General features: G+C 37.8%; 1 protein-coding gene across 2 annotated transcripts in view; it reads left to right on the forward strand.

Annotated features, from left to right (window-relative positions):
• The window catches only part of SLC36A4 (solute carrier family 36 member 4), a 126,767-nt gene that overhangs the window by 28,478 nt on the left and 72,742 nt on the right, over positions 1–25,547 (forward strand). For both annotated transcript variants that reach the window (XM_075491103.1, XM_075491104.1), the window contains 3 exons: positions 3,508–3,735; positions 5,011–5,109; positions 24,949–25,118. In XM_075491103.1, coding sequence (XP_075347218.1) covers positions 3,508–3,735; positions 5,011–5,109; positions 24,949–25,118 — 497 coding nt within the window. The remainder of the gene's footprint in view (positions 1–3,507; positions 3,736–5,010; positions 5,110–24,948; positions 25,119–25,547) is intronic.

Below are 25,547 nucleotides of genomic sequence, written 5' to 3' on the forward strand. Positions count from 1 at the left end.
ATCTGGTTTACTAAAAATATTAATTTTGGTTCAGAATTTCATCTTTTTTCTTCTTTTTTCCTCCCAGCTAGAATGTCTTTGATGCCCTGACTTCTTTTTTTAAACTGTATTTCAAGGAAGAGGATCTGATGCAGGCTCCTGCAATTCATGACGTTTTTGAGAATCCATTTGGCCTCCATTTCCTTCCTCTGGTGAATGCTGGGGCAGGGAAGAGTGCGGGGAGAAGGGGTACCATGCTTACAGTATTGTAAAATAGACTACAGTGTTGTGGTTCATTGTGGGAATGTAATTCATATCTGAAACGTGCAAGCGGGAGGTGGGAAGCTAGGGTCAGGGAGTCACAGTCTGATTATTTTAGTTGGCTGTGTTTTGCCGATTCTGCATCGATATTCATTCAACTGATGATGGTTGTGGAGAGTTTGTGCACAGCTATAGTGTGTTCTTTCTCTGTGCTTTCCTCGGTATTTTTGTGGAAGTAAAAGGAAGATAATTATAAAGGCTATTTTGTATGACCACTCTTACCTAACACAACATGGAGGTGTGATCTCATCTTAAGCCCATCATCAGGGTAGCTGATCACAGTAGACCTAAATTTGAATAGAATTATATAAATATTGTACATTGCATTTTCCAGCTATATTAGCCAGTAAACTCCAGTTGAATATCTAGTTGGAATTTGGTGGTGTTAATAGAAAAAACCAAATATTTCTGATTTTAGGAACTTTTTATTGGGGTTTGTATACAAATGGGATGCCTCTGTCTTAAGAGAAAACTGAAGTGGTTGAATGCTTGAAATTATTTGAGTAGAAACTGCTTTTTACTGTGGTATTTTAAAAATGTATTCTAGAACCTGAACTGTATCCTGCCTGCTGTTATATATATATATATATATATATAAAAATATATATATATAAATATATATATTATATATAAAAATATATATATTATATATATATAAAAGGGATAAATATTTTACTGTTTTTTTTTTTCTAATAGTTCATCAGGCTACAGATATTTGTATAAATTGAAGGTATGCTAGGTTAAATATTTATTGTAGCTGAGGTTTTCAATGGGACTTACATGCTCAAATCACATTGTAATTCTTGGAAAACGTTATTACATGTCCCTGTGTGCAGAGCAGCTCTGGCTACCTGCGAATGCATGCAAGCAAGTAAACACATGAGACTGTTGTTAAAGTGAAAGGCTGTTAAAGTGCTTGTTCTGTATTTCTATTTTAAGTATGGTGGGAAAGCAGGAAACTTCTACAGAGAGCTTTACTTCATGTAGCATTAGGGAAGTAATTTGGTTAAGTGTTTGACATACTGCTTGGCAAAGTGGAGTTATTGTAGCTGTGTGAATTCACTGGAATTCAGTTCTAAATGTTTTTAGCTCTTCTTTGTAGCTTTCTAAAAATGTTATCTTAATGAAAACTAACAGATGTTAAATGTCTTGTAAGTGACACTTAAGATTCTTGCAAGGTGGAAACTGTCAGTGTTTCTGTAATGACTGGTGTCCTTCGTTCTCATTTAAAGTGGGATTTCTGGAAAACGTGGTTGCAGAATTGTATCTTTTATCTTTCCCTTTTTCATAATGAAAAAAATCCGTCCAGTACTTTTTGTTACAGAGAAAAGAATTTTAAATTAATTCTGTCTTCCTGAGTTTGTGGATTGTTTGAAACAATGGAAATAAAGGGAATTGTGCAATTTATTTTTTCTCCTAGACTTGTAAAGTCCGAGTTTTGGCAAGCTTGCCAATTTGAATGACTTGGTTTACATACACTTGGTTTTACGTTATCAACCAACTCCCTCTACCTCATTAAAGTATCACAGTCCCAATGATCCCTTGATTGCCAATCGTATCTCCAGCCTGTCCTCTTTTCTCCACTTTGTCCTTTTCCTCGAAGTAAAAAATTAATAGCCCTGAGTTACTGTGACCTATAAAATAAAATAGATGCCATTAAGTACTGGTAATTGTGGTGTTTGCATAGGACTTCCGTGGCTACATAAAAACTTACATTGTAATGGTAATACTTGCCCCTTTTATTGTAACAGCTTAATGTGTTTGGATTTTTGAGGCAGGATCTATGATCTTATTGTTTCACCTGCACAGATAATAACTGGCATTTTAAAGAATAAACCACATTGAAAGCATTACCCATAAATTAATCAGTCTTGGGACCATGCCTGTGAACTGTGTGATAAGGATAATAATATTTATGCATTGCTACATTTGTACGCTTCCTGGGATTGTAGGGTCTTCCTCTGAGTTCAGTTCTACATTAAGTTTTAAGACTGTGGCTATGGTAGTTGGTTGTCTGACAGTATTTAGGAGTCAGAGTATTGTCTTCAGTTGTTTTGTTATATATTGATTTCCTGTTTTTGTTTAAGTCTCTTTGTGCTATATGGAACTTTTTTTTTTTTTCACTGTCTAGGTATCTTTTCATAGTCATCAAGCCAGAGGCTTTCTGCAGCATGAACAGATTAAGCACAGTCATGTGCTGATTTGTAGGATGGTGAATGCAATGGCAGGGAAAAGGCTAGACTCCTAGGGAAGTGTATGGAAAAGGCATGATAAGATTTAAAACAAATGGATTTGAACTGTTGTTATTTTGCGGCAAGCAGAATAACCACCAACTCTTGATGTTTTGATTGTGGTGTGCACATAGCACAGAATATATTTCCACAAAACAAATTTTGGCAGTTACGGCCCCATTAACGTGTTTCCAAAAGAAGCAATGAGAGTTGTGAATAGTGCCAAACTCGGTCTTCTGAATTGCACCATAGGCAACTATTGCAATGTTATATACAAAAAACCTAGTACACTTTCACATTCTGTACTACTATTTATCTATAGACATTAATTTATATCAGTTTAATGGATACAGGACTCTCAGCTCTCTCAGAGCTCATGGTTTTTAAAGTTGAGTTAAGGTTGATTAATAAAAGAGTAAAGAGTGAAAAATAAAATAATTTGAATTAAAAGAAAGACAGGCAGGTTCATATTCTAACATTGTTTTGTATGTATGATGCTATGCTGTGCATAGCAAAGGCATAAAGTTATTAGGCACTGAACTTGGGTACAATAGCAGTTGGTCATCTAACTCCCGTTACTCTCCTTAGGGAAACTCAAACTCTAATATTTAGGCCTAGGTCCCTCTCACTTGCATTCATTTTACCAAACTCTCCCTTTCTGAAAGGAATCTGATCTAAACTGCTTATGTGGATTTCCTCTTTAGTCACTGGTGGGATAAAGATGCTTTCAGATCTTTCAGGTCCTGACTTCATTATTTGTCTTAAGGACGAAACACTTGCTAAAAGTGCCCTGTCTTCCCCTCTGCACTGAGAGTACAGGGGTCCTGAAACACCTGACACTCAGCAGGTAAGGCAGAGGGACAAATTCCCGTATAGAAAAACAGAGATGTGACCGTATACAGAGACTCAGTGCTACCACTGTTTAACATGTTGGTTTTTTTTTTGTTTTTTTTTTTTTTTTTTTTTTTTTCTACAGGTCCATGAAGGATTCTTGGAAAACAAGACTGCTCCCATAAACGTCAGTGCCACCAGCAGTTTTTCTGAGAAAAGGAGTACTGATTTACGAATATACATGCTGTGTTTCCTGCCATTCATGATCCTCTTAGTCTTTATTCGTGACCTTAAGAGCCTGTCATTGCTTTCATTGCTTGCCAATCTGTCCATGGCTGTCAGCCTGGTGATCATTTACCAGTATATTGTTAGAGTGAGTATAAAAAAGTTTATTATCTTTTTTTCAGTGTGGCAGGTTGTATTTGTTGCATGTGGCAGTTGGTCTCTGGTAGATATACACTGGCTGACAATTTCTGAAAGGCAGAATTATCTTGTATTTTATTGAGGCATCTTAATTTAAGGAGGTGCCTTAATACTTGCGACATGCTTTAAACATGAGTTTTTCAGTACCTTTGAAAGAAAGGATTGTATTGCTGCACTTAAGATAATAAAAATATGTATTGTAATGACTTGGAGTCCTTGAGTGGAACAATATGTGAATTTTTATGGGTTGCACACAGAACTTGTAAGGTTTTAATATGTGGTCAATAATTTTGTTGCAGCAGCAGAACAGTTTCAACAGCATTTATTTCTAGTGTCTCTCCACTACAATCAGGAAAAATTTAAGACTTACCCTTTAAGAATACATATTGCAGACTTCCATCTTCTGAGAAGTTCAATAGTTCCTGCGTTTTTCTGGCTTCCTTCTGTTTTTCATATTTGGAGGCATTTCATAAGGGAACAAATTAAACTCATGACTAACAAAAAATCACATCTAGAAACCTCTACATTTTTCTTTCTTATGATTTTTGAAAAGTGATAAGTGATAGACACTGTTGCACACATGATGTAGATAAGTGGTGAGTGCCACTGTTGTTTGAGAAAGCTTTCACGTGAGTGTATGAAATGAGTGGGAAGCAGAGGATAGGGAGGAAGGCAGAAAAGCCAACAAGAGGTATTGGCTGGGCAAGGAGGCAGGAGAAGTTATGTAGATAGAGCTTGGAGGAGATAGAGAATAATTAATTGTTCTGCAGGAACTCAATATTAAAAAGATTTTCTTTTACTGTCCCTTATGGTTATGAAGAATATCTATGCAGTATGAAAGCAGATTAGAAAATGCAATACTCTGAGAATAGCATGAGTTTGCAGAAGATTAAGCTTGAGGTGTGAGCTTTCCCTTTTGTTTTAGTTGATGCTCACTCATATACACCAGTGTGATACTTTAAATGTGAAAGTGTGAAAATTTCTGGTGTCAGTAATATGAACTTAGAATAAATGTATCTGCAGGTGTCTGTGTGTGGGTGGGAAGGTGGCTATGAATGTGTATAAAGGACTGAGTTTGGGGGGAAAACCAGGGATTGTAAATAGCAATGGATACACCACTGTCAACATGTACTGAGTTTTCTTTCCTGTAGCATAACGCATCAATCAGAATTGTAGGAGCAGCTAATGTGCTTTACATAGCACTGTTTTGCTTTGTTTTCTTCAGGATATAGTAGATCCTCGAAAACTGCCTCCTGTGGTTGGCTGGAAGAAATACCCGCTGTTTTTTGGGACTGCAATATTTGCTTTTGAAGGAATTGGTGTGGTAAGTGCTTTTTACTGACTCTTGAAAATACATGAATCTGTGCTAGATGATAGGATGCAGGCAGTTTACTCCTGTTATTTAGCTGTTTTTGTTGAAGCACTAATCTGCCATGTTGATAGGAAAAGGATTAATTTATCTTGTCAAATAAGGCAGAACTTGAGGACACAACATCCCCATCAAAGGGGAGTTTGGTGAATACTTGTTGCGTTAAAAGTTACTGTCGTGTAGGAGTCTGAGGAGTGACTGGGGGGGGGGGGGAACCTTCCCGTTGAGTCATGAGGTTCAGACAGGACCCCTTTGCTTTCTAAAATCCTTCTCAGAGAGGCGTCTAGGTGCGGCTAAGTCCAGTCGTAGTCTTACACTTGGTCAACGGTTTATTTTCTAAGGACGGTATATGTAGTCACCCATCAGAGTCAACATTTGCCCGTCAGAGCCCTCTCAGGGCTTTCACTTAAACAGCTTCACAAAGTTGATTAAGGCAACAGTGTTAATTTGACAACGTTATAAGTCCGGTCATGTTCAGTGTACTGAACTTTCACGATTACAGATTCACAAATAACGCGATGCACCCCCAGTCTAGTCATGTTGCATGAACTACCACGGCCACACTTAAAGAGTCTAGTCGCATTCAATGAGCACTATCATGGCTAGATTAATGAAGAGTGCAGTTTATAAAAGCAACAGATACACAGGTTCTTTTGGATTACTGGTGATAAATTCACTGTCTGCAAAGCACGTGTAAATACCAAGAGTATGAGTAATACTGCTGGCTACAAATGCGTTAAAAGACATAAAGCGACTCTATAGAGATTTCTAAGTTTCCTGGGGAGGCACTTGGTATAACCAAGTGTTCGAATCTTACCCAAAGGCATCCCAATGGGGGGGAAGAGAGGCTCAGCCCGTCGACTGATCCCAGAGGTCAGAGTGGTACATGACGGTATCTTCCCTAACATTTTCTCTCTCTCAAGTTATTTTATACTATTTTTCACCTTTCAGGTGGAGCTTGAGTGACTCTAGTCATACATACTTTTGTTAGGATTGGTGTAAAATTTTCTTGCTTTGCTTTTAAAGGTATAAACTAGGAAAATTCAAAGCGCAAGGTCAGTGAGGGGTGGTCACACCTTGGAGGTGGGTAGCTTTTGGGATGGAGGTGTGTTTTGGTATTATAACAATGTTATAATGAGCAAAGTTCACCAGAAGGACAGCATTTTGTCAAAAACATGACAGACTGTTGGCCCAGGGTAGCAAATATGCAGCTTGTCAGTTCCATGATACCTTTAAGTTCCCGTATTATCACAGAGCCTGGCTGCAGCATCTCCACAGCGCTCCACCCTCCGAGTAGTTCCTCTTAGAGCCAACACACCGAGTTCCCCTGGCGTTGCTGACATGTAAGGTTGCAGGCCTAGGGAACTTCCGTGGAGTGGATTCCTTGCATGTCAGCCGCATTCCACCCGGGAAGCTTCTTCGATGCTGTGCCTTACCCAAAAGTGTGAATATAAGTTGAATTTTTAAGTCACCTCCAGCAATTATTCCACAATACTGATTGCTACTTGGACACTTAGCTCCTTCCCAAATTACAAGAATGTCTTTAGTTCCAAATAGATTGAGACAATAGTGTAATAATAACTGCTATCATAATATACTATATAATAATACTCAGCTAATAATATGATGATACTATAATTATAATGATTCAGCAGCTCAGTTTTAAGTGATGAGGGTGTAAAAATAGAAAAGTATTCAGCATCCTTCTTTTCCTTTGGGATCACAGAGGACAAAGTAATTTATTAGAAGTGTGTTATTCTTCCTGCTTCAAACTTGTCTATAGATGTGACTTGACAGAGATGGAAATGATAAGAGAAAGGATAGAAATCTCAGAATATTTTTTTGATTCATGGCCTTCTGACAATGAGCCTCAGTTCCTCATTGTTTCATGAAAGATGTCAATTAAATAGATTTATCACTCCAAAAATTTTGTTTTAAAAAGTGGATCTTTTAAAATATTTTATTCACTTATTACTGTTTCTAAGGGCTTTCTGATTGTATCTCATGCTAGCAAGGTTAGCAAGATAGTTAACATGGCATATTTAAAAAAAATAGCCAAACAGCCTTCTGGGAATGGTAGGTCATAATGTCTTTAAACTGTTGCAAAATTATTATATACGCTTTATTTGTTACTAATATAATTACATACTTCAGCAAGTGTTACTGTATTCTTAAAACTAAAAAACAGACAAACAACACCCCCACCCTTCAAAACCCCAACAAAACCAACCCCAACCCATCATGCTATTAATCTGAAATGATTGTCATTGACGTAACACAGGAGAGTTTTCAAAACTCTTTTCTTTTCTGGAACTGTCAGCACTGCATTAAACCAGAATATTTCACCCTGTTGCTGTATTATCACTGCCAGAAGAGCTGAATAGGGAAAAATTCTAACTCCTATTATGTTACAAAAGTGTGTTTTCACACACGATGCAGCATATGTGGATCTAGTGACTGTGAGCCTCTGTTTCTCAAACTGTTCTCGACTGTTTCTGAAACTGTGAAATGACTGATGCAGAGGTTTAGCTGCCATATACCTGAGTATGGTGTATCTGGACCAAAGGTGTATCTGGACACCTTTCCTTTTGTCATCTGGGAGTTCTGCCATAGGAAATCAGCAATTTGTCTGGGATTGCTTGATGCCTACAGGTCTTGGGCAAAAAACCCCATGCTCAGTGAATCTGATAAATTGTATAGTCTGTCCGGGACAGACTGCATTTACTGCATGTGTGTAAATGCAAGTCATGTACAGAAGGTCTGATACATATCCCAGTCGTATTAGATTTGTTGCTCATGTACTGCATAGCATGTGTGTGTGTATTTGTAGCCAGGAAATCCCAAATGCGAGTCCTGTGAGCCTCAGGAAAGTGTGGAAGGCTTACCATTTGGTAGTGGTAGTCTATTGAATTATAGGTAGGGAATTGTTTTATGGTAATTATTTTCTGGCACATTAGATCCCACATTAGACAGCTCCTTAAATTTATATCAGCAGTAGGAACACTGACTTTCAATATAAACCTTTAAAGAACTGCCCTGAGCATTGTGCTTGATTGAATCCCTGGTTGTTACTAATGACATCTTTAAGAACTCCAAACTTTTTTCCTCCTTTTATTCAAGAGCATATAATTGTAGGGTTCGTTGAATTGTACCTTTAAAACATAAAAATATTGCTTGATATTGTTAGATATTAGTATTATACAGTTATTGCCTGTATTTCTGTATAGGCTGTTTCAATATCTTACTTGATCATAATTTACTTATGCTTCAAAGCAAATTAAGAGTTTATTTTAGTTTTTTCACTTTGTTACTGGTTACAAACTAAATGTTTATGTTCATTGTGGTTTGATATACTTCGTGTGCGTGTGTGTACATTACACAAGACCATTAAAATAATGTGGCTACCTTTACAAATTAAAATTATAGTAAAAGTCAAAATCTAGAGCTTAATGTTTCTTCCTTGTAAATAGAATGATATTAGTATGTCTGTGCCTCTCAGGGATATTTTGAATATGAATAATGTTTGTGCATTCTTATGCTGTAGTTGCATGCACCATAAAGAAGATTTGAAGAAAAAAATTATTTTATGTATTTGAATAACCAGAACTAAATAAAGTTGTTTAAGCATGAAATAAAAAAGATGAGTGCAGTGGAAAAAAAGTGAGACACATGTTTCCACTTTAAATAGTTAATATTTCATACAATTCTCGGTGATTGATTTAATCGATAACTAATTATTACAGCTCAGTAAGTTACCATCACAGACTGAACTGTGATATATCTGTATGTGTGTTTGTGACCTCTTGCAAATGTGAAGCGAAACATGTTTAAAAATCGTTCATTGAGATTGTAAGCTAATGCGTTTCAATTCACATTACAATGGATTAAGAATATTCACATAGTCGGTTGCTGATTTGTCATAACCTGTTACTCTTTGTCTTAATTACTATTGTTCTTATATCCGTGTGGTTGAATAGTTTTGATAAGGAAAAGAAGCCACACCATTGAATTAGACTGGGTCCTTCGTCTGCTCTCTGACTACAGGCACTCAAAATGGATTTCCCTAATCTTGGTCTTGATGTTAGAGACTTGATTTCTAGATTTTATTCTGGAATATCTTGCAAATAAGACTTATTTCTGTGAAGCTATCTGAACATTACATTATAAATAGAAGACTTAAAGTGTTAATTTTATCAGAAAAGTTGATTATCTTTGATTCATTTTATGCAATAAATTAGCCTTAAACACTTACGAGGCTTCATTTTTCCTTTTCCTTGATTCCAAACATACCTTATGCTAATTCACACTGTACTCATCTGAGAGCTGCCAGCTTATCAAATGTTATGAACAGGGACAGCAGATGAAATTCTGAGTTTTTTGGGCTTGTTAAATCATCTCAAGCAGAACCTGACAAGAGAGGAAAAATGCCCTTGGCATGGTTTCTCTGTCACCATTGTTCCGTGTAAAACGGTCTCTCCTGCTAGGAATATTTAATGATCAACAAATTGAGTAGAGGAATAAATGATCTATAAGGCACAGTACAAAACAGTACACCTTAGGCATAGCAGTCAGGAGGATTTATTTTCAAAGATACTTAATTGACTTTGTTTTCATTAACAGGGGAGTGGCTAATGTAGAAAAAAAATAATTGGCAGGTCATAATGCCATACGCGGTATGGAAACATGTTTGTCTGGTTTCTTTGAACCAAATAATAGACTGCAGGTGAAATACTCTAGCACTGATATTTTTTCATCCCATTGTTTCAAAAAGCTTTTTATATATTGATTTTTTTTCTTATTTTCTTTTAGTTTAGCACTTGTCATAACTTAAAGTATGACTGTAGTTCTTCAGTAACTCTGTTAAAATTAGTGAGACTAATTAAACAGAGGATTCTAAAGTCCAGTTCGCTATGGGGAACGTGATTCAGGGAGGTGCAGTGATTTCAGCAGATTCCTAGTAAGATTTTCTTCTTGATCTTGATAGGGTGTATTTCTCTTCTAGATGGTGAGTTTAGGAACATGGATTTTGGTTAAAATCCGTCATTAGTTTAGTATTGATTAGTTGTCCCTGTGTAATAAGAAAATCAGCAGTATGGAAGTAATTTGGAGTATTGTTGCTTTAGCTATAGTCGATCCCTAGATAAATAGACTTTAAGAATCTTAATTTTACTGATTTGTGTCTGTAATAACTCAAAGAAGGAAGGGTACCCTGTTTATAATTGAAACAGAGAATCTCAAATAAACCAAGGCAGTGCCTAGAAACTAGTACTCGTGTAATACTAAGAGCTAGTTAAAGATTTCATCAGCCAGTGTTATAAAACTATTTTGAGATATTTTCCTTAAAATAAAAAATAATTAATATGATGAATTGATGATATTAATGTGATGAATTGAGCTCTTCATATCTGCCTGCGAGAGCAATCCCATCTCTTATTTGATGGCAGATTTGAACAGTTTTGTCGTTTTGCTAAAGTCCAGGCAAGTTGTTCATTTGTTGCTACAACTACTGCAGCAGGAATAAGGTTAGTGCCATCAAAGGGCTGATTAATGTTAATGTATGCTAAACTCTGATACATGTAACAACAGGATTAAAAAGTGCTACAGTCTGTTGCTTGTACTATTAATTTCTTTGGTCCCTGTTTGAGTTGTCTGTAGAAATGAGGTCACTGCTGATTGGTATAAGGTACCTGCTGCAAATTGTGAATGTCTTGGCAGCCATGTGGTAATGATCGCTGTGTGCTAACAGGAGGAGTTGGCAGCAGGGTTACCCAGTGATCCCTTAATATTGAGTTAGCAAAGGGGAACTGAGAGCTCAGTACTGTCAATCTGGTGGTTATCATTCCTAGTGTTGAGAGTCGTTTTGGGATTTCAACACTTGCGAGTTAAGATTTTAAGATCATCAGGGTGACCTTGTGAAAATTGTATTGACTAGTGGCGTCAATACAGTTTGTGAAACGGTAGTAGCAACAGAAATGCAGTACTCTTAAGTGGATATTTCAGACTATTTTAGATATTTGGTTTTGTTATAATCTTTAAAGTGAGGATTTCTGTTCAGAAGGCAATAATATGTTGTTTAGGAGCTGGAGAAACTATATTCAGCCCTCTGTGGACCTTTTTGAGTACAGGGCTCTACTAGGGATGGGAGAATCTGCAGCTGCTTTTTCCCATCTGTGCTTTAGCTTCTCCCTGGCTGTGGGTTCCCTGTGCCAGATGATGCTACCTGGCAAATTATGGGGCTGGTGTTCAGGCCACAGAAGAGAAGAGAGTACCAACGCTACTTCTTGAATACAGGAGCTGCAGGTGATATAATGGAGTGAATGTGTCTTTCACAGAACAGGTAACATTATTTTGTAAGAACCATGTTCGAGAGCCTCTTTCATATTCCAAAGGTGAGCAGGTCTGTTTTTATAATGGATGTGAGATTTTTGTTATTGAATTAAAACGTAACTTCAGACTGTGCTCCTGAGTGTGCCCAAAATGTAGTTAAACCCCTTGAACATACTTTTCAGAAGAGTGTAAAACCAAAGCCTTTGGGCTTGGATACATCTGCAGTATTACCACGTGCAGGTAATGGCTTTGCATAATGTTATGCTTATATAATAGCAGTTATACTTAATGAATATTAAGTGGTGCAGTGAAAGTCTGGTTGGCTTTCTTGTTCCAGGTATAAAAACCATATTCAAATGTGGAAGTGGTATTTTAATATAAGCTTCAGGGGGAAGGAGGATGAAATAGATTCATAATGTTTAAACAAGAAAGATAATTTTTCTTCTCTATTACTTATAAATATGCTAAGTTTAGTATAGTTTGTACAATTGAGTATGTTTGGTTTTTCCCTGTTGAGTGCTGCAGACTGATTAGCCTAGCGAAGAGAAAATGTTACTTTCCAGCATTAATTTCAGGTATGGAAAATAAGGCTTCTGATATTTTAGCCTATTACTTGAAGATGTCTATTCAAACTGCCTTTGAACTTGGATATCACAGCTTCGCAGCAGAAGGCAGGGTGGTATTTGTATACCAAAAGGCAGGCTCTGGAACCACATTAAGCAGCAGCTAACCAGTTCCAGGAGATTTAAAAAAGAGAAAACTAAGTGGATTATAATTTTAAAATGTCATTATTTGGATTTTGAAAATGATGCAGATGAGCTTGTTAGGCCTGTGGCTTTGAGATAAAAGCCTCTCATTGTCAAAAATTCTTTCACCAGATTAGTATTATCCTTTAAAAAAATTAATGAAACCCAATGGCACTCTTCTGTTGCCTTTAAGACCAGACTGTATTTGTCAGAAACAGACATTTAACAGGTAACATGACATCATCTAAATCTGCTTGGGGTATCTGTAGGGTGGGGTGTATCAATTTCATTGGTATTCTTTTGAGATGATGCAAAGGCTTGTATCATCAAAATGTAAGAGGTGGGAGTTCTGAGAGGATGTTTTTACATTTGGACACCCGAGTGTAGGTGACTGGATTTGATGACTGTGAGGATGACCTACTCCTAAATGTATGTGGTAAATGTGGACTTCAAATATCTTGTCAGCAAGAGGTGTGTTACAGCTGCTGTGCAAAATCACTTGGTTTGTATGTCTTCTGAGGATGATTAATGTAAGAGAGGAGGAAAAAGATTATGGGGAAATGTGTAGAAACAGAATATTGTTAGATGTAGCAGATAAAAAAAAGTATCAAACTGTAAAAAATTCATCATCTGCCATATTCAGCTGAACATTGATAAAATCTCAGGCAAGTTGACATTACCTCTTTATCAAGTTAAATATTCCTTACCAATACCCTGCACTTCCTGAGTATGCAGGAACTTCCTTTTACCCCGGAGAACCAGCGTTCGTGCATATTCAACGTTAATACTTCCTATATTTACAGCGAGTATTACTAACGCAAACAGAAGACTCCTGAGTATAACTTTCTTTCAGGCAGCATCCCATACCTGATGCTTGCAACATTCAAATGTTTCTTTTTCCTTAGAGAACCTAACATACACATGCATTTACACAAATAGGAAAATAAAGGCATTTATGTTTACCACTTGCTCGCCTGAAACGTTTCTTGATTGTTACGTGATTCGGTGACTTGGAGAAATGGGAAAAGTGCAAGAGTGACAGCGTGCCAAGCTGTCGTGTTCTGCTGTGCCAGCTTGTGGCAGGTGGGTTTTGGGGTCTGATATGCATGGCTTCAGTGAGATACTGTGGTGGTTTAACCCCAGCCGGCAACTAAGCACCACCCAGCCGCTGGCTCACTCCCCCTGGTGGGATGGGGGAGAGAATCAGAAGAGTAAAAGTGAGAAAACTCGTGGGTCGAGATAAAGACAGTTTAACAGGTAAAGCAAAAGCCACGCATGCAAGGAAAGCAAAAGAAGGAATTCATTCACTCCTTCCCATGGGCAGGCAGGTGTTCAGTCATCTCCAGGACAGCAGGGCTCCATCACGCGTAATGGTTACTTGGGAAGACAAACGCCATCACTCTGAACGTCCCCCCCTTCCTTCTTCTTCCCCAGCTTTCTATACTGAGCATGACGCCTTATGGTATGGAATAGCCCTTTGGTCAGTTGGGGTCAGCTGTCCTGGCTGTGTCCCCTCCCAACTCCTTGTGCCCCCCCAGCCTACTCGCTGGTGGGGTGGGGTGAGAAGCAGCAAAGGCCTTGACTCTGTGTAGGCACTGCTCAGCAGTAATGAAAACACCTCTGTATTATCAACACTGTTTCCAGCACAAAACATAGCCCCATACTAGCTACTATAAGGAAAATTAACTCTACCGCAGCCAAAACCAGCACAGGCACAAAAGCTAATTCTTCTGTTTAGATGTGACCCTGTCTTAGATGGAAAACTTGTGTGTCTTAAGTATACATGCAGTAGAGCCAGAGAGAGACACATACTTCTTTGACTAATTATAATTAAGCAGCATAGTTAAATAATTTCAGGTAGAAGTATTTTATGTAGTTTATTTTGTTCTTTTGGTATCAGATTTTTTCGTCCCCCCTGGCCCATCATCCTGTAATCCCTCTAAGCTGCTGCTATTTTGCACTTACTTGTAATGATCTTGGGTAAGATTTCCTCCTCCTTTCCGATATGTCCTGAGTGAGTACTTATCTGCAGTGTGTGGAATTGTCTAAGTAATATTTAAATATGAGTCTTCATTGTATGACAAAACTTTTGAATATAGCTGTGAAGATGCAAAAATATTAGTAACTTTTCCTGGAGAGAGCAGCTAACTAGAATAAATGCTTGCATCCTTAGTTTTAGACTTTCACATGTGTCATTTAATTGGCAGCATCTTAACTTTACCATGTGTAATAGTTCTGGTTTTTTTTCCCCCACTCTCTGAACAGCCCTTTCATTGATGAAAGTAGCATTGCAGTGTGTGTGCGTGTGTGTGTTTATATATAACAATAAATAAAATTTAAGTTCTAGTTTACCTCTTAAATATTTTGCCAACATATTTGTTTTGTAAATTAAATCTACTGCAAGTCATAGAACAATTTACATTTATTGGATCAAGCGTGGTGGAGATAAAAGTTTTAAAAAAAAAAGTTATTTTATTGTGTGGCTCAAAATACTAGATATTAATAGACCTATGATTTTGTCAAAGGACTTTTAAACTCAGTAATCTTGAATATTCACTGAAGAATAGTGTTCCTAAGCCAAAAAATTATTATGAATACCCGTTCTCCCGGATTTGAAAGAGCTGTTGAATCCATCCACTGTTGAACACTTCTGCAAGCATCTGTAGTGGCTCCCTAATAAACATTGTGGCTTAAAAATCATATCAGTTTGTCAAGAGCAGCAGAAAAAAGAATCCTAAAGGAAATGGAAGAGGTGGAAAGGAAAAATGTTGTAATGGCAAAGGCATTTGAAATAAGAAGGTTTTAGTAGGAAGTGGTATGTTGTGTATTCTTCAACTTGTCTTTGTTGTGTATTCTCCAACTTGTCTTGTGCTCTAGCTGTTGGCTTCACGGAAAAAGCGATGAGTAGTTTAGCTGTCATGGCGTCGTGCTCTCATGTCAAATGGAAATGTATGAAACTTCCTGTTCTTCTAAGAAGAGCAAATACAGTTGTCGATATCTTCCCTCCCTTCTATTTTGGATGGATTGATTTTTTTCGGAATAGGGTGGTTATTTCTTTTGATGATGGTCATGTTAAAATGTAAGACATGAATTGCAAAACCCTTTCTATTGCTAGGCTTTCCATGTTGGGGTCTTGTCGGTTTTTAACTGTCTCGGTCCAGGAGTGTGCATGGCTGTTTTCAATGTTTCTTGTGCCAGGATAGAGAATTTTCTGTATTTAGAGTTGTAAAACTTTATAGGATCCTTAATCTGTTTATTTCCTGTGTTACTCATTAATCCTCAATAGAAAACATTGTAATTTATGTTTTCACTTCGGCAGTCATGGAGTTTGCTCAGCCCCATGCAGGACCTTGCGATATATGTATTCTTTGTCCCATGTCACTTTAGAAACTAAAGCAACATATGGGTGGAAGAGCATTTTGGATAAAAGTCAAAAGACCTTTTGGGAAGACCTTTTTTTTTTAAACCACTTGCATTGAAACAGATTAAAGTTCATAAATTGTTTGGCTCCTGCGTACAAAGAAACAGATATGGATAGGTGAGAACTTTGTGATCATTATAACTTATTTTAAGGTGACTTAAATTTGATGTGGGTTTGATCCTTGGCTGGCATAAAGGTTTGAGTGTCATTACAGCTTTGGGAAAGTTAATTTTTAACTGATGAACTAGAAAGAGTCCAGAAGTACTTGATCATGTACTGTACCTTTATGTATTATTGCAGTGAAATATACTTTCCAGCAATGCTTGTTGTGTTTCTGACTCCTATTTTCTTTTATCACTTATCCTGTAGAAATTTTGAGAGTAGCATAAATTATGGAGGACATGTTAGAATATAGTACTGTATAGTCTGTAGGCTACAATTCCAAATGCAGTGGTGGAGCAGGGTGGAAGTAAAACTAAAGAGTGTGGCTGGAACTGTCTGATAAATTAGGAACATAATTTTCTATTGACATATATCTTTTGCTGGATAAAATTGCATAGTAATGTAAAGAACAGCAAAGCATATAGCACTTCAATGATTTTTGACAGGACAAATATCTTAAAATATTAGTGACAGAACTAAGATGCTGCTTTTTAGTTTTCAGTTTGCATTTTGGGGAAGTATTTTAGATTTCATTCACGAATAAAGTCAGATAGGACACGATAGTACACAAAATTGTGTAGCTTCTGTTAAATTTCAGAGCAAGCTAAAGATTAAATAAATGTGATAAAGGAGTGATAAATAAGCTCTTAAGCATAAAAAAGTAAAAAGGAAAAAAAAACTCTGGAGAAAACGCTGGGTTCAGATGGCAAGCTAAGTAGGATTTATATAATTTCTTCAAGCATTGTTAAATCAAGGCCATCAGAATTGGGCAATAGATTGGTTTTTTGTGGATATGAGTAATTCTTTTCCCTGGTGAAACAGATAGGAAGCTGCTTTGCTGGAATCTGAGATGATTGGTTTTTGGAGCGATTGAAATTGCTCAGCAGATTTCAGAAGTAGTGTTCTGTAATGAGAACTTTGCTTCTGGATTTATTTATTTTGAATAAACTTTTTACTATAAAAATTGATGTACAGTCACCGTTTGGCTTGCATCTTTCCTTGGGTAATAGTAGTCACCCTTTTACTTGCAGTCATGAGGGATCTGTTAAGAAAAATCAGATTGTTTATTGCACTTGTTGCAAAATAGTGATGTTCTGTATCTTCCTCAAGAGAGCAAGCTTTAAAAATGTATCTAAAAGTGATAGAATAAAAGCTTGTTGCTCAAAGTGTTGCATAAGACTTTTTCTGCACAGTGAAAGAGGACAAGGACAGGCAAGCAAAACATAGCAATTTAATAGACATATGTTATGATCATTATTTTACCTGGAGAAACCTTCCGCAGGCAGTTCCCCAGTACGCTGTAGGGTTGTAGATCCACCTTTCAGTGAACAAATGAATTCATTGGTACCTTCTGCAGACAAGAAGGAATGGGCCAAGCCTGGGCTGAATTGGTTTACCGAGGATTCAGTCTTCTGTCTTTCGGGGTTAGGTAGCAGAATTTATGTTTACATACCTTGAATACCTTTGATACCAGCTTCCTCAGCTTTTTTGCTTCGAACGAACAGAGCTTTATTTTGTTGCAGTGAAACATGATTATAGATGGATTTTTTTTTTCCTGAGTAAGTGTTCATAAATATATTGGTTTTAATTTTCCAAAATTTGTGAGTTCTCTGTACCTTAATCTAATCAAAACATCTGTATAGCTGTCTCTTTTACCTGAAATACTTATTTTAAAAGTGTAAGGGATGGAGGATTGCTTAATCCTTGCCATTTTAGTGGTATTTCCCAAAAAAGGGAAAGATGACCATATGTATTTAAACATTAAGCATGTCTGCTCTTAAGTTATCCATTACAAGATTAGTTTTTAGTGGCCATGACAATTAAATCACAGTTTATCTGATTATCTGCAGGCTGAATTCTCTTGTGGGTTTTTTTGGTCCAGTCATGTAAAATGTACAGTAGAGATTTCTGATTAGAATTAGACAGTCCCTTGCAGCTTAGTTGTAGAAAGACTGAGTGTAGCAGGATATTCAAGGCAAGGAATGAGGAGACAGTGGTATTACTGGGGGATGTTTATACCTACTGCATGCAGCTTGAAATGAAAGGGAGGATACTTTGCATAAGGGATGATGGTAGATTAGCCAGGTTATTTCAAAGATTTGATTATGCTTCTTTGCCAGTAAATTATGGGTAGTTTTGACTTTATTTGGTGGATTAAAGGAAGATGGATTATGCTTTTATGTAAATTAAGAAAGGTTGATAGTTACTAAAGGAATTAAATATTAAGTTCCAAGTAAAATAATAGTAGTGACATGTGCCAGTGTCTCAGAAATGATAGGAAGATCTCTGTGAAGCAGGGAACAGAGAAGAAGATGGAGAATTTATTCAATTAATGAGGGAGAAAAATGATGGAAAATAAGAAATTATGAAAATAATCCATTTTGGCTAAGATATCTGATTACATAGGTGTTTAGGGCTATGACGGGAACTAGTGTGAACTGGGGGAGAAAGAGCATGAAGGAAGCAGAGCATGGAAATCAGAAGCAGGGAAAAGATCCATTAAAAAACAGAAGTTAAAAAAAAATCTTCAAAACTGTGAAACTTAACTCATCTCATGGATCTTACGGTTCTCTCGCCTCCAGCATCTGCCCCTGGTGACCTTGCTTGGGAGAGAAGATTATTCCCCAAAGTTTTCCCTCACCATAGTATTTCCCATCACTAGGTTGTGCAGCGGTTGTATATGTGGTGATAGGTTATAGGTCTGAAGAGTGTGGGAGCTATTGGACTAGATTAATGATACTGCCTGTTATAGCAGAAATGGTTGGTTGAACAAGTGTAGAGCAACATCGAAACCTTAGTGTGAGATACTGAATTAATGCAGCACCCCTTTTGAGAGAAGATGTTATGATGCAAATATTAGACAGATAGAGAGAATTGGAAGTGTGCCTTTTTTCTTTCAGAGCTATTCAGTCATCTAGGTAGGGTGTTAGCTTTTTAAGAAAATCACTTAAAAGAACTGAAGACTGAAATTAATTTCTGGCTCCAGAAAAAAAGGACAAGAAAGCGTGTTCAGCTTCAGTGTTCCAAAAAGGAAGAAATAAAACCAAAACTAAAAAGTATTTGTGAAAAGCACCTTCTCTCTTTTGCATTCAATTAAAATGTTAGGCTTTCTGAAGTCGTTGCAACAGGGACTGGAAAGAAATTTAGAGTGAAAAATCTATCCAGCAGCTGCCCAACAGTGACGTAGTGTCAGAACAAGTACTGGCTCATGTCATACCTCTCGTCAGCCTCTGTCTGCTTATGAACACTTCATGAATCTTTTGGATGCTGATGGAATTTAACAGCTTAGGGAGCAGGGAGTTTGTGTACTATACATGTAATTGGTTGTTAACTTGGCTTCATGTTAATCCTGGGAGGTATAAAACTTTTCAGCTTGTCTGGAATAGGTGATACTGGATACTGTATAAAACCTGGCTCAAGTTCTTTGCATAATTTCTTTGGGGATCAGTTCTGCCAAGGGAAGCATCTCCTGCAGTGACAACAACTGACTCGAAACGCCTGCTGCTGCTCAGAGAGAGTGCCTGAACCTGGGAAGGCTCGTCGCTGAGGCCGGGAAGGGACACTCTCGTCCAGACTGAGTGATGCAGGAGAAGCTGCGTTAGCATCCTCATCTGTTCAGTCTGGAGGCGGATCTAGTCCTGATACTAACTCACGGATAAGCAGGGAGAAATTAGCGTTTTAAAATATAATTTCTCATGGCTACAAAACCCAACGCTGACTGAAAGCATGGAAAACCGTATTGGGTGGCAACTCAGCAGCATTCCCCACTTAAATCAATAGAGCTACTTGTTAGCTTGGAGTAGGCTGCATGCTTCAAGATCTAAGTATGTTAATGCGTCTTTGGCTAACGATATTATTATCCTGTATTTCTTTTTGCATATATTTTCCTTAAATTCAGTATAAATGAAGGTTGTAATGTTAAAGTGAGGTTGATGATGCGGGAATACGTGTTTAGATGTAGTATGTTTTATTTTGACCTACTCATTAGTGTACATGAAGTGACATCATTGAGTTTAATGAATAAACTTGATTTAATAGATAGTTAAAAAGCAACAGTTAGTATGCTTAAGAGAATTGTCCTATAATGTTTTTAAATTGCTTTTTTATTTTTTTAATTAAGTCTTTTTTTTCTTGGAGAAACATGGATCTTCAGACTGAGTGGGTTTAAATGCAAAAGATAAAAAATTGCAGGACAGTAGAAATTTAAAAATAAAATTATATTTGAATGCTTCCTCTGGACTTAAGCACATTGAATATAGTATGTGTCACTGGTCCTTTGTTTTCCTTTATGAACTAAATTTCAGATAGACAATTGTATCATAATCTTGTCTGCCTGTAAAAAGAAGTTTGTTAAAATGTAAAAAGATTAAAAACTAAAATATAAACAGCTGTTAAGAATAGAATAGAACAATAGTTGTAGGTTGCCTGTGAGGAATTGTAAACGGTACTTGCTCTTTATTCTGTTGATTTCACATTACTTCAATTCACATATTGATGTCTAGATTGAATTTTTCATAATAATCACTTTTTCAATTTTTTTCACATATGGCCTATGAGAAATCATAGCATCTTGCTGGAAGTAACAATGTTCGTCCATAGAACCACAGAAAAATTAAGTTGGAAAAGACCTCTGGAGGTGGTCAAGTCCAAACTGCTGCTCAAAAAATGGTCTACCTTCAGTTGGATTAGTTTCCTTGGGACCTTATCCAGCTGAGCTATGAATGTATCTGAAAATGGAGGCTCTACAATCTCTCTTGGAAGCCTGTCCCAGCAATTAGCTGTTCTCTTTATAAAATCATTTTTCCTTATGTCCAACTGAAAATTCCACTTGTTGCAACTAGTGACTGTTGCTTCTCATTCTTTGACAGTGCACCTCTTTTGAAATTGGCTCGGTCTTCTCTGCAAGCCCTCTCTTCCTTTGGTTAGCTGAAGGCTTCAAGGAGATTCCCTGCCCTAGCCATCTCTTCAGGATGAGTTAACTCAGCTCTCAGCCTCTCATGTGCTCCAGCCTGCTAGCCACCTTGACCTCCCTCAGCTGGACTTCCTCCATATGTCAATATCTGTCTTGTACTGGGTGACCAAAACTGGACATGGTATCCAGGTGCAGTTTCTCAAGTGCCACAGAGAGGAAGAATCACTTTCTTTGACCTGCTGCCTGTTCTCTTGCTGATGTAGCCCATATGCACACACAGCCTGCATAAAGGTGGGCTACTGACTTGTGTTCAACTTCTTGTCTGTCAGGATGCCCAGGTCCCTTCCTGCAGAACTGCTCCCTAGCATGACAGTCCTCAGCTTCTACTTCTGCATGGCATTACTCTGTCCAATGTTTAGGACTTCACTTTTGTCTTTGTTGAGCTTCATGAGGTTTCTCTCTGCCCAGTCCTCCAGCTTGTTGAGGTCCCTCTGAACTGAGGCTCTACTCTCCTTTGTATCAACTACTATTCCCAATTTAATGTCATCGACCAACATACTAAGGGTATGTTCTATCCCATCATCGTGTCATTAATGAGGATATTAATCAGCATTACCCCTACTATCAACCCTGCAGGAGCAACATAAGTTACCAGTCTCCAATCCCTATCTCTCTAATTTGGTTACAAAGGATGCTGTGGGATCCTGCATAGATAACCTTGGTCAGTTGAAGTAAATGACATCCACTACTTTCCCCTTGTCCATAGAGCCAATCTTTTCATTAGAAAGGGCCATGAGATTGGCTAAGTGTGGTTTATCCTTGATAAATCCATGCTGGCTTGGTAATTCAGAGCATGCTTTGTGCAGGTGAGACACTCAGACTTGCCCTGAGGAAGGGAGCACCTCATAGTCCCTGTAGGCTCAGATCTGGATGGTGTCTTCCCTCAGGAATTTGTCTTGGTCCAATCCCCTGACATGCCAGGGGTGGCCCCTCAAGCTGGTGGAGGGGACCTTGCCCTGCAGCAAGTCACCACCTCTATTATTCAGATCTAGCAGCCTCACCCAGTCTTGAGCAATGTCTCCAGGCTTCCCGTGCACCCCCTCCTGCAGCAATGGCTGTGCCAACTACCTTGGTCCTGGGTGCTGGAGCTCCCTCGGGGTCAAGTCCCTGGGAGGCTGGACCTGAGTCCCTTCACTGCCTCGCAGCATTTCCTGCTCAGCAGGAAAACTCCTGTGCTGTCTTTTTGCTCTCACCTGCTGCTCGCTTACCTCCTGATGCCGCTGGGTGCTACATGCTCCTTCCTCCTGCTCTGCTCTCTGGACAGGGTGTGGAACCATTCTGCATTTGATATAAAGCATTGTGTATGTGTAAAATGTCATTACTAATAATAGTTACTTATTAAAATCTGGTGCAGTCATAGAAACATATCTTTTCTTTTAATGTCTTTCCTTCAGAATGGCCACAGCCAGTGTTTGTCATACGTATGTAACGTTTTGCTATTTCAACTGAAGATGTAGCCAAAAAGTAGGAAGTTTCTTTCTCTTCTGCATTTTTATGAATAGCCCGCAGGGCTGCTTTTGTCTGGAATAAGGTATCATAATGAGCAGTCCTGTAGTCTTTAACTTGAGCTCCTTCTGACTGTGAAGCCACAGGAAACTTTTTTCCTTCATTAGTAGTCTCCTACAGATTGCTTTTGCTGTCCTTCAGAGGGGCAGCCAGTCTCAAGGATCCCTTTCCTGCCAGGAGTCATGGTGGAGAAACACGAGATTGTTTTCATGGCTGGCATGTGTGTCTGAGTTCAGTGCCTTCCTTCTGCCAGGAATGTATGAGACGAATGCCGGAGACTCTGGAAATCAAATGCCTGGGCCAGTGAAGTTATTAAGAGACTCATGATATCTGTAAGCTGGGCATGCAATAGCCATTAAAGCACTGCAGAGATAACGTAGCTTGGAATAAGATCTTACTTTAACAATGTATGCTTGTTAAGATTCCCAGAAGCTGTAGAACATGGCGGAACTTATGCAGAAAATATATTCCATTTATAATCACCAGAGAATTAACAGATACATGATGAATGAGCATTTTTATTACTGGTCCAGGCCCAAATGCTATCTGTTTGTAGGAAGTCAAGAATGGAAAAACTCAGATGATGGGAAAAATTGCCTGTAATTTGCATCCTTCAAAGCTCTTAATAAGGAGGGATGTTAAAACAATCTAATTGCAACTGAGGACAAAAGAATCTGAAGTGCCGTCTGTCCTACTTGGCAGTTTTTGATGTGAAATATAAAAAGATGACTTGATAGGTACTGTACGGACACAGAAGCTTAATTCATTTAGAGGAATGGACATATTTTGTCTGTGTGGCAGTAAATTAATACTTCTAGCCACATGTCTCCTTTTGTATGTTTCCTGCAGCTCAACACTGTCATTTAAAAATTGATTTAAGTTTTGCCACTCTTCCTGGTTTAAATTTTGCATTCTCCACCAGATTAAGTTACAGTGCAAGCTCAGATTGCTGTCTGCAGGAAAAACGTCAGCAGTGGAGGCTCTGAATTATATAAAGAAGATCCTCAGTTAAGATGTATAATGTGTTTTAACTGAAGATGTATAAAGTATTTTAATTAAAGATGATGAAAATTTGGAAATGCCTCCAAATGTGCACCTTTTTAGAGAACTCTTTGTTCCCAAGTATAAAATGACTTCCTCAGGATTTCTAGCGTAGGAGAAATATAACAATGTGGGGTGGATTGGCAGTGGTGATACTCCACGATAGGTCAGGAAATGAATATCAGTGGGTGGTCAGGAGGAAAGGAATGATTGCCCTATAGAAAATAATACAGCAGCAATTCAAGTATACCGATTTGTTTGTTAATTAGTGGATGAAATCTGCTTTTTTCATAATTTACATTGGTTAAATTGAAAACAGTAAATATTCAGTCATTTAAAAGGCAATTTTCTATGACGGACAGTAGTTTTTACAGGGCAGCCCTGTTGCACTGAAACTATTTTGTCTGTATTAGATTTGACATAAGTGTTACCCAGAGACGACAAGCTTGTTTAATTACAGTTGATCAAATTACATGTTAACATGTAACATGTTAACATGTTTAATTACACGTTAATCAAATAGAATCTGCATGTCTGCTGAAAGATGAGCTGAACTGTGGTCTTTATTCCATTGACTATATTGGCTAGCTCTTCATTACCAATCTTCATTACAGAAGCTTAGATATTATACTTATATGTAGGCATACAAAATTAGGTGTTTTAATCTTGAACTGTATCCCATATTGAGTATCTGAGATGAATGTACAGTTCTTCTGAAAGACACGGGAAAGCATGCTTGTCTAGGAGCATCCATGTACCTTCAGTTTGTGTCTTAATGGAGACATAAAAGGATGTGTTATGCTGATGAAATTCAAGGTGGGAAGAGCAGCATGTGAGCTTGTTACTTGGATTTCCTACCTTGCCTGGGAATCTTGTGTTGGTGGCTGAAAACTTAAGTCTATTTTTCTATACAATATATAGTACACATAAAAGGCAATCTCTGCAGCAAACTGTATGCAGTAATGGTTGTAATGCCTGTATCTTCACTTTGAAGTGATGGCAAGCCCGGCAAGCTCGCTTGGCTGTAGTTCGGGCTCAAAGCACCTACACTACATTTAGGAAAAGCGGTGCTTAGTGTGCCTGGCCCTATCTCTGTCAGAAAAATGAAAAAGAGCATGGGTCCGTTTTCTGGTAGTCGTGGACTCAAGCTTCCTGTCTGGGGAGAGCTGAGACTGAGCATGAGCTTGTGTGTCAACCGTGTGCATGGTAGGTTTGTCTGTGATGGAGACTGACGTGCAGACATACCTAATAAAAATAGGAGAATTACCCTTGGATTCTGAACAATTCAGTTAAAAAAAAAAAAAAATCGTGTTGCTCATATTGCCCCTGTATTTTCATGGGCACCATAAGTTTCTCTTGTCAGCTTTTCTAACCTGTAAATACTGCTTTACATTTCCACACTGATGCTTTTTCCAACCAAGATAGGTGCTTTTCAGTAACTGAACATTTCTATTGGGTGCATAAAACATTGTGTGCATAAAACAGACTGTAAAACATTATTGTAGAGTAATCTGTATTAATAACATCACCTAAATTTCAGAAATTGGCTTTGAAAGGAGGGAGAAAAGTAGTCTTACTGTGAGGACATAAAGCGTAATTAATTCTCCCTTTATTTCCAGGTACTCCCATTGGAAAACAGAATGAAGGACACCACGCGTTTCCCACAAGCGCTGAATATTGGCATGGGAATAGTCATGACCTTGTATATCTCATTAGCCACTCTAGGGTATCTGCGCTTTGGGGATGAAATCAAAGGCAGCATAACTTTAAACCTGCCACAAGATGTATGGTAAGTGCGTACTTTGCTGAACTGAATGCTGACTCCTTTTTAACTCTTTGAAAAAGAGGACAACACATTTAAAGAATGCTCTTTATTTTCAAGTGTTACTTTTTCACTCTCTTTTTCCATTTTCATTCCTTGGAGTCAGTATGAGCTATGCATTTTTAATATTCTTAAAAAATTTTGTTTAATTGCCTGACTGATTCCAATGATAAATACATGAGATGATAATAAAATGTGTCTTGAAGGATGAATGGTTTTTTTGTTGCTGGAATTTTCATGTCTCTGTGTTGCTTTTTTGCTTGTTTTGGTTTTGTACTCCTATTGTAAAAAAAGAGATTTGGGCCTCAGTTTTTTTCCCGTTTTGTGTTTTTTGTGGTGGTGGTTGGTTTTTTTCCCTGTTTTTTCCTGTGGTTCTGTTTTTTGGAGCATATTGCT

Source organism: Mycteria americana, chromosome 1, assembly GCF_035582795.1.
Source record: "Mycteria americana isolate JAX WOST 10 ecotype Jacksonville Zoo and Gardens chromosome 1, USCA_MyAme_1.0, whole genome shotgun sequence".
Classification (NCBI taxonomy): domain Eukaryota; kingdom Metazoa; phylum Chordata; class Aves; order Ciconiiformes; family Ciconiidae; genus Mycteria; species Mycteria americana.